At 40.2% G+C, this 12,063-nt stretch overlaps 1 protein-coding gene across 1 annotated transcript; it reads right to left on the reverse strand.

Annotated features, from left to right (window-relative positions):
- Positions 1–5,788: 5,788 nt before the first annotated feature.
- On the reverse strand, positions 5,789–10,113 carry inpp1 (inositol polyphosphate-1-phosphatase). Its single transcript, XM_071537518.1, has 6 exons — positions 9,953–10,113; positions 8,771–8,976; positions 8,593–8,653; positions 7,377–7,577; positions 7,065–7,239; positions 5,789–6,299 (listed from the first exon to the last, which is right to left on the reverse strand). The coding sequence occupies exons 2-6, from the start codon at positions 8,972–8,974 to the stop codon at positions 5,792–5,794; spliced, it is 1,149 nt and encodes a 382-aa protein (XP_071393619.1). The 5' UTR covers positions 8,975–8,976; positions 9,953–10,113; the 3' UTR covers positions 5,789–5,791.
- Positions 10,114–12,063: the final 1,950 nt, after the last annotated feature.

Genomic DNA, 12,063 nt, shown 5'->3' on the forward strand with positions numbered 1-12,063 from the left:
CCTTTCGAGAGTTGAGAACAGATTTTAGTATTGGTTTTCAAAATGTGAGAGGCGACAGTTTTGGTGGTTCAAAAACCTCAAACCTTCAAAGAGAAATATCACTTCAAGATGATTTGGCCATGAAATTTGAAACTTGTAACACCTGCACATATTTCTTCTGTTCATTTAGCATTAGTTGAGCCAAAATTGATGCTGATCTCTGTATGGTGATTACCAGAGAATCAAATCCTGCATTCTAAGACCAGTCATGTCAAAGAACCATCTATCGCATTAAAAATAATATTAACCTTTTAAGGATAATAGGCCAACCACTCAATTTAAGAATTCATATTTGTATAGCCACAGACAACCCGATCAATGTTTGTGAACATGAACGTCTCTCTCCCAAAGGCAGAGACCAGAGAAATAAGATGTGAACCTGTGATGTAGTCGAGGTGTGAAATCTGGAGCCGAGTTAGCGAAGATGGTAAAGGTGCTTTATTATTTTCTGTTTCAGAGCTTCTAACACCAAAATAAAGCTCACTGAGCTCTAAAAACTCAAACATGCCATGGGTCACACACACTAAATCTGTCTGTTATTCATTGTCTCTGGAACAACTTTAGATCTACATAATAATTACATCACAGGTTCAAATCTAGATTGCTGGTTAGTGGCCTTGGGAAGGTTTCAGACTGCCTGCACCAATGACCCATAGCAATAGCATTAAAGAATTTAGTGGCATTCCCCTGTAATCTTTTAAAAATATTAAGCCCCATGCTGAGCTTCTTTGATACAGTGTCAAAAGTTTTAAAGCGATACCTTGACATTTTTAATTTTCCATTTTTGCTTTACCAGGCTCTCATCACATTGTGGGGAAAACCTCTTTCTTTAAGAAGCCCAGTGGAATTGGAGTATGCCGCCCCCTGGTGACAGGCTGTGATGTTTTGATTTACTGAAAGCATGTTTCACTCTTTACAAAGCTACCAATACAAGAACTGCGAACATGTGACAGCCACATGAGTTTTAAGCGTATTTTGAAATGGTAAATTATGTTAATTTACAAAAAAAACCCTCTACCTGTACGTAGAGTTACAGTGGGATCTGAAAGTTGCTAAGATATCTTTTTTTCCATCAGCATTATCCCACTCCCTAAAAAAATCTGTGTGTATATACTCATTGATATACCTTAATTCTGAGTCAGGTTTCAAATTACCCTAAAATAGCTTGTTTTAGCATTTCACGTAGTTTGTGACTGTCACTGGTTTAAATGAGAAATGCTAAGTAGATACAATACACATAAAGTGCCAATACAGAAGAATTTTCCCCACAATGTGATGTGTCACTAGGAAAGAAAAGGTAGAGACCAAAACCCTTTCTGTATACTGTAAAATGTCAGGTAATTGTAACTATTACCTGAAGTTTAACCCATTTGAAATGACCTCAGCCCTATTCCCATGGGACTGCTGTTATCTGGGGACACACAGCAACAAGTTAGCAGTGATTTTAATCCTGTTGCCATATTTGTAATTTCAAGCATTTATTTTTCCACAAAGACAAAGGTCACCTGATAATACTCGTCATACTTGAGTCTATATTCCAGTTATTTTGGGCACATTACTGGCTTCACAGTATGTCTTGAACAAGAAGGCTGCTGAAAACGTGTTGTGGTTGCAATAGTACCTGCACATATACCCCTTACAGGACTTTCACATGGTTGATTGGAATTGATTTGTAATTAGAAAAATTGTACCATCCTAGTTTAATTTTTAACACCATTTTCTTCAAAGTCCTTGTTCCCATTAAGTGCCATTTTATATGCCAGCTGTGAGGAGGGCATATTCAATTTATGATTTCTACATCAATGATGCATCATGATCGTCAAATCTGCGGTTGTTTCAAAGTTCAGTCTCAGGATACCTCAGTAAAACTAAAGCATAAAAGTGTACTGTTCTCCATGTAACACTAACCCTGGGTGAATGGGGCTTATGTCATTTTTTTCTGGGGTGCCATCTCATTAATTTGACCCACATCTCTTAACAGATTAGAATTGAAGAAATTCATATTTTTAACTCTTGCAGTTTTGCAGACATACACTACAAGGTAAATTTTTAGCTAACCACATAGTGCCATAACAATTTGATGTTGGCTTTGATAGTCTGTTCACATGAACACATGCAGGTGTGCATCTCAAACATGCATAGCTGTTAAGTCATTGTGACAAGTCAAACCTCTGAGCACTTTTAGTGATATTAAAACCGTAAGCCACCAACTGCAACTGAGTGATTAGGTCCTACTCATCCCATGCCATCTGGATGGGGTTCAACATTCAAAATGTCAAGGTCTCAGCTTTACAAAAAGTCTTGGTAAGGGCAAACAACTTACACACTTTTATCTCTCTAACGATGCTGTGTGTGACAAATAATGAATCGTGAAAAATCACAAAACTAAAATTCTATTGAGCCATTGATTTTTGGGTCTGGTTTCGGTGTAGTTCTTGATATGGTACTTACATAGAAATTACAATTCCAGGCTAAGTGAATTTAACAAAAAACAACTGTTATCGTTTACAACTCTGATATCTGAAGATACATTTTTTGAGAGTATAGTGATTATAACTGTGCGATAAGGCATTTGATTAAGGCTATTTTTATTATATTTGAAGTTTGTTGAAATGCACCATGTTGGCACAACTCTGTCCGCTGTTTTTTTTGTTACTTTGCAGGATCATCAGGGGTTGTATGGTAGCTTGAAGAGGTGATCCTTTGTTGAAAATATTATTTGAGCTTGTTGAAGTTGGATGTTAAGTTTGCGATGTTATTCTTCATTTGTTAAATTGTTTTCTTATTGGATGTTTGACAGCCAGTTTCCCGGACATGGATTAAAGTCTTAAACTACAACGGCCCTTTAAGATGGACAGACTCAAAATGGATTTCACAGAAAGTGAAACTTAAAATAGTCAGAGATTTAGTTTGTTCTGGTGAAATGAAAGATTAGAGCCACTACAGGACTATGATGGCTAAAATGAAGGGGCAAGTTTAAATTCAGATTAAAGTTGCTGGTCAGTGGCAGTGTAGGAAAATGGATGTAAGTGGTAGCCACTTAATACGAAAGGAGGCCAAACAGTGTAAATGCACAGTTACAAATTACTTTGAGACATTCAAAAATATTACAAATTTGGTACATTTGATTTTTTTTGTTTTTTTCCAATGACTTGTGTAATTTTCAAATACTGTGTAATATTGGCTATGATTGGCTTTGTTTGTCCATTTCAGGGTTTCGATTAGGCCTCAATTCCATCCAAGCTGTGGAGTTTGTATCCAAGCTGTGGACCCCTAGTTTTAACTTTTTTAGGCAGAATGCAGTGCTGTCCATATATGTCTGCTTTGACTTGAGAATGTTCAGTGCTGTTTGGTTAAGGTAGCAGTTGTAAGCAAGTCCAAGAAGATTAACTCAGTGGAAGAGCCAACACCCCACAGTTTTGTTTTCTTTTTGAAGTTTGAACGGAATATGCAGAAGTATTGCAAAAAATCTGACAATCATCAGGGTTTAATGTGCAGGACACTTAAAGTACATGTACCATTTTGTTAGGGAATAGGGGGTGAGTTGCCTGGTTGGCAAACAGTTTTAAAATTTCACCGTTGGGTTTCTTTCCCCCGCTTACTCTGGTTTTCAAAATAAAGATGATTTCCTATATGCACAACTTTTGTTTTGTTTTTTGCTCAGTACACATCACAAGGGATGATTTCTCAGCTATTTAATGATGCATATACTTATATTATACCGTTTTAAACATATACAATGACTAGGAAAGTAAGGTCACACACTATATGTACACAGCAAACATCCTGATAAGAATCCTTATTGTTGCCCTCAGAAGGAGCCTGTTAGCCTGCATAGGTCCCATTCTTTCAGATTGCCTTAATGTTTCATTTTACTGTAAACCCACGTTGAAAAAGGTTCTCTGAGTCATTGTTTTACCTCATATGGCTTTTCCCTTCTCTGACCTTATTAACTAATGGAGCTATGGCCATGGAAAGAGGGCAGGGCATGTCCATGTCTCTGCTCCTTAAAAGGAGTTGTTTCAGAGAAGTGCAGATTCCTGGACACTGGTTGATTTGAGTCTTATTCACTCACTTACCTCATTTATACCCCACTAGAGGTTAGGTTAGGTTAGAGGGGAGACACTCATTAGAATTTAAAATGGTTCATCAAACAATATTCTTTTAGGTTCAGCAAAACTGCTTCAGGCCGGTCCAAAGCAGTCTTACCATGCCGCATTGCCTTATCTCTGGCAGTGAGGCAAGCCTCAGCTGTCCAGCAGTGAGTGCTCCACTTCCTTCTCACTACTCTGATAACCTTCCTTTATGTAACATGGAGAGAAACTGTTACAAAGCTTAGCACTGTTTAATAAATGTTTACCAGGCCTGGGCTAAGGAGTATTCACAAATAAATCTTTGTTTGTTTTAACCTGCGTGAAGGAGTCGACCAGATGGGTGACGCTCACCACAGCTGTTGTCAAGTCACAGTTGCTGTCAGTGACAGTTGTCAGTCTTAGAAATCTATAATAAAATTGACTCTCAAATACTTCATTGTGATTGTCTAAACTCCTATGTGGCAAGCCCCACCCATCTGGTAATATACAGGCTAAAAAACAGTATTTGCAAATATTATTTGGCCCATGGGTCTGTCTCACAAAGCACGTTCAACATAGTCAGGGTCTCTTTGCGATAGCTGGCTGCACAAAACCAAACTATATCAATCCTGGCTTCCTGGACTACTTGTAACAAATAGCCAATCGCATGCAACATGGACAAATCCAAAGCAATATTAGGATAATATGAAACTATTGATCACCCTAGAGTAAAAGTAAAATGATTCAGCAGGGAAAATGAAACAGTATACAAGCACATATACAGGATATAAAAATACACAATAATAAAATAATAAAATAAAACAATAAAAGCAATAAACTAGACTATGAACAGTTGTGGGGTTATGTTAACAAGCTGTCGACTGTAAAAGTGGGATGTATGGGGGAAAAGTAAATTATTAACATTTATGTTCCTCTCAAGAAAAACAAACTGTTATGATGAATAGGCCTAAATATGAGCAATACGACAACATTGTAACAGTGAAAAGTAACACTGCTGCTGCTGCCAAGACTAGAGAGGATTGCTGGAGGAAAATTGCAGATGGTGTAATGCGTAAATAAATAGGCTTATCACTGTCCTGTCATTAAGGCACAGTGGGCATGTAAGCTTCCTGCTATTTGATAGAATCCCACTTTTATAGCCAGAGTGGATAAATGGCCTGGAAACGCTACAAACATTTATTATATCTTTGATCTAATAAATTATCAGGGAAAGAAAAAAATGTTTGGTCCTTAATATCTGTGCACCCAGGGCCACAGGATCTCCTAGGAGTGGATCCTAGGGGATCCTGTGGCTTTTTATACGTTTGGATCTGATAGCCTGAACATAACCTGCTCCGGAGCAGGTCAGCTGTGCAGCCTCAGTTACCATGGTGATGTACCCCACTATAAAGTGAGCCACCACGCCAGGTAAATCCCAAAGTTATCTCGCTAACCCACTAATGTTGCTTCGTGAGACAGGCCCCTGGTCTGATGTTTATCTTCTCGTATTTACAATTGCATATATATCTATGTTAAAAATGGAACAGCATTGTTGATAATAAAAATACCTCAACCCAACCGCTCTCAAACTCTCCTTCCCCCAAAATAGAAAATATGAATATCATCATATAAGCAACAATAGCTACTTCAGCCTGTGCTAATTTCTTCCACCTCTTCAACTAGAGTTTGCCTTTCAGCCCCCCTATAACAGAATGGAGCAGCGTACAGTCTAGATACGCCACCAGGCCACCCTGGTTGGCCCAGCGGTCTGCCCCTTGACTCTCGGTGTGGGGCTGGTGATAGACCAGTTCTGCCCGGTGACCGTCTGTCCCGGCGCCGGACTGTAGACACTTGGTTAGGTCCACCACGCCCCCTCCGAGGGCCCTGAGCAGGGCGTGAGGGGCGCAGGAGTCCCACTTGAAGGTGCTCCCCTCTGAGAGGACGTAGACGTCAGCCAGACCCTGAATGACGCACAGGATCTTGTAGCCGGCTCCAGAGGCGTACATCAGCTTGTCTGGGCCGCACAGCGGGACCAGGGCCTCCTTCACTACCTGCTTCTCACTGGAGCTCAGCACCACCGACAGCCCTCCTCCCCCTTTACTCCCATCAGGTCTGTCTTTGGGTCGGGAGATGGAGCAGGAGTTGACTCCTCCACACGACACGCCCCAGAAATGCTTCCCTGTCCAGCTGTGTTGAGCACATGAACGCAAATGGTAATCAGTGGCGAGTTGAGTAGAACATTTTCAAATTTAGTTCAGAGGAGAGAGATAGAGATATAGAGACAGAGAAAGAGATGCAGAGATAGATGTAGATACAGATAGAGTAATAATGTATAAATACTGTGCATATACTGATGCATACATACATAGAGATATAGGGATAGATCAGTTGATTCATGTATTTCTTTAATAGTTTCCTGTAAAGCAGTATCTAAACTGTGAAGTGTCTTCTTCTTCCTCTTTTTCTCCTTATCTGTCCTCCAGTTGAGTTACAGCAAAGCATTGGAGGGAGAAAACTTGCTGCTTCTTTACTTTAGCACAGCTGAATTCCCACATAGTTAATATAGATACATTTAAATGCACATAGAAATTATTTGATTATCATTAATCATTTAAAGCAAATCCCTGGTTTGAATTTCAATTATTTTTTTTAGCCAATGGTAAATATTGATTTAGCGTGGAAGGATTAACTAAATATTCAACAAGCTTTGCTGGGGACTAGCTTACCAGTGTCAGAAAATACAGGATTTTTACCAAAATACCAGCCAGTAAGTTATTATTATTATTGTTCAGAACCATGACAAATGTGAAATTCACTTCAAGACTAATGTTGAGAAGCTCACTGCAAAAGACTTCTGTATGATTAAGACAGTATGACATCAATCCTGGAGGCAGTCACAGATGATTAAATGTTTCTGTGTGACAGCCACATGCTGCTTTTTTTTTTACTCACCCACCACCTGCTGGATCTTTGTAGTTGAACGGCTGGTTGATGACGCCCATGACCGGCTCTCCTGTGCTGCGGAGGTAAACCCCGATCAGAACCAGAGCACAGTGCAGACCGGACGGAGACAGGTGGCCCTCCTCCAACACCTCCTCGCGACCGTCAATGTACTGGCTGGTGGCATCTTCATTAAAAACCACAGAGACAAATACATTTCCAAATGAGGTCTGACACTGATATCCAATGCTAAATCCACAGTGTGCTGGAATGAAATAAAAAATAAATCCATTGTAGCTGAGAGGAGAATAAGGAGCCTTTTACCGATGGGGTCGATCCAGATGCCAAGCTCAGAGGGGCTGAGGGGCACGCTCAGACCCTCGGTGCCTGTCTCTATGGTGGCTGGGTCTTGGTGAATGGCTCGAGCCAGGAGAGATGCCGCTGTGTCGTCACTGTCCAACACTGAGGCCAACAGTGCAGCGGTCTGCTCCTCTGTCACACACACTGTGACCGTCACACTCTCTCCTGGGTGACGCAGAGAGAGAGAAACAGGCATCGAGTCTTCATTCGATTTTGCATATTTGTGACAGAGCGTAGATGACTTGTGTTAGATGTTTTCTATAATGTGCTCCATAAATATTTAGACAGCGACACACCGATGTTTCCGCTCTATATTCTTATTATCTTGGAGGTAAAATGACACCATGACAACGAGGTTCAAGTGCAGATCTTTAGCTCTTATTCAAGGGTATTTTCAGCCATATTTGGTGAAGAGATAAACAACTACAGCCCTTCTAGTGTATAGGCCACCCATTTCAAGGTATTAAACGTATTTGGAAGACTTAAGGCTATAAACATTAAATAATAAAGTATTTTTTCTTATGTAGTCACAAATTCTTAATGGACAATGGCTGCTATATGTTGGCAGCCAACAGATATCACCAGATTCTTTATATAGCCTATTGTCCAGTTCTCCTTTTCAGTTTCTCTCCGAGTCAGCTGTAGTCAAGTCATCAATCCAGCGTTGAAACATCATGCGTCTGCTGCATAGCTTCAAGACTGGGATGTATGACTTGAGAAATTTGTTTTCTCCCTTCTTACTTTCCTATAGTGGTCAATAGAAAAAATCTTAGGGAGAAAAACTGCTTGAGTTTTTAAATTGTATGTAACCGATTGTGAAACTGCTGCAGGAGCCTGGAGATTTGAAGCTAGATTGATAACTTTGACTTTTGCTTACATGCTGCCATTTAACCCGACCTATGCATCTGAAAATAAGATAATAAAAGTCTGATGATGGTTGTGTGTTTCAGGCATCTAGAAGTCATTAGTAAGAATATTTGATTACAAACTAGAGATGACGACTTCAGTGAATATAATCCTATTCTATCCAAATACTGTGGCTGTGCATATGACTGAAGATGGCCTCAAATTAAAGCAGGAAGTTCACATCCAAAATAAAGAGACTATGGAGAGACACAAGCTAGCATTGCTTTGCTGCCCAAATATATATAGAGCTCAAAGTATAATACAAAGTAATTACCGAGCCCATTTTCAAACTTGTTGGACTCCTCTCCGTGGATGAAGCCAATCATTTCAGGGAACTGGACAAAAGAGATGAGCAGGAGATGATTAAAATCCAAGACATTCCACATTAGAGAATTCCACAATATTCTCTACAAACACATTACCATTAATTCCTCCTTGTTAAGTTGACCTACCTGAGCTCCCACATCATGGCGGATCATCTCCTGGATCACCACATCAGCCAGAGTCTTGAAGTCCTGGACGAACTTCTTGTTTTTGTCGTCTCCGGTTTTCTCTTGTACGAGCAGCTGAAAGAGCGGAGCCTCCTGCCTGCAGACCCGAGCCACATTAGCTGCTTTCTCCGCCACCCGCAGCAGCAGCCTCAGCAGATCAGCCATGCCTAAAACCAAGAGAGGAACAGAGACTTTTCTCAAAACAGTGAGGGGGGGGGGGGGGGGGGGACAACAGATGTGTGAGATGGAGGGAGAGAGAGAGAGAGAGAGAGAGAGAGAGAGAGGGAGAGAGAGTGGGAAGGGATAAGAGAAGAGAGAGAGATAAGAGAAGAGAGAGAAGAGAGGGAAGTGTGTGAGAGAGAGAGAGAGAGAGACAGAGAGAGCAAGAGAGAAGGGATAAGAGAAGAGAGAGATAAGAGAAGAGAGACAGAGATAAGAGAAGAGAGAGAAGAGTGAGAGAGAAGAGAGAGAAGTGAGAGAGAGAGAGAGAGAGAGAGAGAGAGAGAGAAGTGAGAGAGAGAGAGAGAGAGGTGTGGCAGGTCACAGTTTCAGTGACTTACTTAGCTAATTATAGCCTCAAAACGAAAATAGGGCATTTCTGAAAAAAAGACTGTGTGAGGGATGTGGCTTTGAATCTTTGCATGTAAAACAGCACAGTGTCTCTCTGGTAAAGACAAAGGGGCGCCTGACAGATTTGCAGTCTTCAATCCCTTACAGAAAAGCACTGAAGTGAATCCCAAAATACATTTTTAGAAAGAAACTAACGTTATGCAAATATCACACCAAAAGTCCTCATAGGGGTATTATAACGATACCATAAGAGATAAAAACACCATAAAGCACATTAAGGTCACTATAAAATCACTACTGAGTGTCACAGTCACGCTATATTATAGGAATGTTATAGTAAATGTTTGCTATGGATGGACATACAGGCCTTCATGAAATCTAAATAACATTACATTAGTTGTCCTGACTTCTAACGCCTATTAGTCTTGTCAATGGTGATTCCATTCTGATTATAATGTCCCGAGGAACAGGGTTCATGGGCTAATTTGGTTAAAACATCAAAGCAGAGGAATTTAAACGTCGGAGCACGGACCTAAGAGAAGTGTAAGAGTCGTGAAATGATTGAAACCTTACCAAAAGCTAGGTTACACGCTGCTTATTGTCCTTTCGTACGCCGCCGTTCGTCTGTGTTTCTCTCGGAAGCTGTGTTTTCTTTTCTGAAGTGACCAAACGCGGATAATTTAGTAAATAGGTGTGCCAGTTGACGATGTACCGTGGTACAGTAACGTTAAAGCCCACTTACAACTGGGATCTGCCTGCTCTTGGTTTCATGACGTCAGCACGAGTTTCCTATCGGAAGGGCGGACGTTTTCTCAGATCAAGGCTGACAAATACAAGGTTGAGTCAGGCGGGTAAGGACGAGTGGGCAAGGTACATACGTCGAATAAGGTAATGGCAAGGGGACACACAGATTCCGTGCAGTCCCACGCAGCTGGTTTTGCAAGCCACCTACCTAAAATACTTTCAAAACACACTGTAAAAGTGCAAATATCAGTCATACCGGTAATCCGCGTCGTCACAGAGTAGGATCGGTTATTAATGAGAGAAGAGGATTGTGGGAGTTTTGTGACAAATCGCAGCTAAGGTGTCAAAAAGGGTTACATTTTTACAAAAATATAATTCCTATATTTTGTCCTTCCTTTTATTGAGTAGATACTGCTCAACAAAGAACAGACATGATTTGTAGAGAATAACTTTCTCAACTGTAAACTGTAAAATGTTGATGGTCATTTAGTTTGTGCTCAAACGAAGGCTTCCCATGAGCAGGCCACAGACTGTAAATATGTAATAGTTCTATTTGACTACATGTTGTTACACAATGGGCATTCATTGGTATATTGCAATAGACTCAGAAACCCAATGTGTTAGTGTGTGTTTAGTGTTGAGAATCCTCCCTGTCCTGTAATGAAGAGAAAGTGCTGAGTACTATAGATTGATTAAAACTGAGAAGAGACACACTCTATAAGGTCATCAGTCCACAAAATAGAATAAAGTGCTGAGAACTGCACACTTTGTTAATATAGTCCCATAAATACTTTTAGAAGAGAAAAGTGTGTGGTCCTCAATACTTTTAATCGTTACTATGGATTGAACCATATGGGACATGGTTTGTGGTCTGTAGTTTGGAGTCTACTAGGGTGATATATATGAGAAGAACACATTATGTGAATCAGTGTAAGACTTCACAGACAGATTTCACAACTACAGTAAACAAATCAACAATGAAAGAGAGACACTATATTCGTAGACTGTTGATCTGTTTATTGTCATCTATTTTGTTTCATGCTTTGGTAATGTTATAAGAAAATCACTAAAGCTCTTTTGAATTGAATTGAATTGAATTGAATTGAACTAATAGGGGAAACCGACACCCTCTCCTCTGCAGTGCACAGCGTTCTGTGTAGTTTTTATGTATTGGGCATGCAATTTAAGACTGATATTGTGTTTGTGTTTGAGTGAGCACCCAGCACTGGCTGCTGCTATATTATAACCACTTTTTATAAAGAGGTCATTTAAATACAAAGGTTTAAATCCTTTAAAGCTCTTTGCTTTTAACAGCGAAGCCACATTTGAAATGGCAACCTCAGTACCTCCGCCTGCATAACCTCAGATTGCAAATATGCAAACTAATGGGAAACAGAGGTTGCATGGCTCAGCATTAGTAAAGAAAATGCATTTGAGGCAAACCTCACAGTCTGTAGGCTACCCATAGCTTTTCAGTTACCTAATGGTTGTCATTGATAAGAAAGTGTACACTGGGTAGACATTATTTGGGACATTTGACAGGGAGGAACTAGTTAAAACGCTATTTCTGGTCTATTACTGTTACATTACATTAAGAGCATCATTAGCCCAGTGTCAGATTTCACTGTAGGTAACAATAGTCTGGTAACTGAGTTACCCTGACTTCATGTCTGTTGAGTAAGTTTAAAGAAAGAGTTCACCCCCAAATGACAAATCAGTCACCGTCTACTCACCCCCATGTCAGTCAAAACTCCACTGAAGTTTGTACATGAGAAGTTTGTACATGAGTTTGCATGTGATATTGACCTTTGGACCAACAGTGCGATTGTTTGGCTACAAAACTTGGATTATGCTGCACGACTGTTTGGAGACATTGATGGACATTTATGCTTTTTTGGGGCCTTGTTAACTTCAATAGTTTGGGAGAAGGCTGAGATGAA

The sequence above is a fragment of the Centroberyx affinis genome, unplaced genomic scaffold (genome assembly GCF_046629955.1).
Source record: "Centroberyx affinis isolate AG114_WGS23_722 - 3 ecotype Tasmania unplaced genomic scaffold, CSIRO-AGI_Caff_v1 ptg003063l_1, whole genome shotgun sequence".
NCBI lineage: Eukaryota > Metazoa > Chordata > Actinopteri > Beryciformes > Berycidae > Centroberyx > Centroberyx affinis.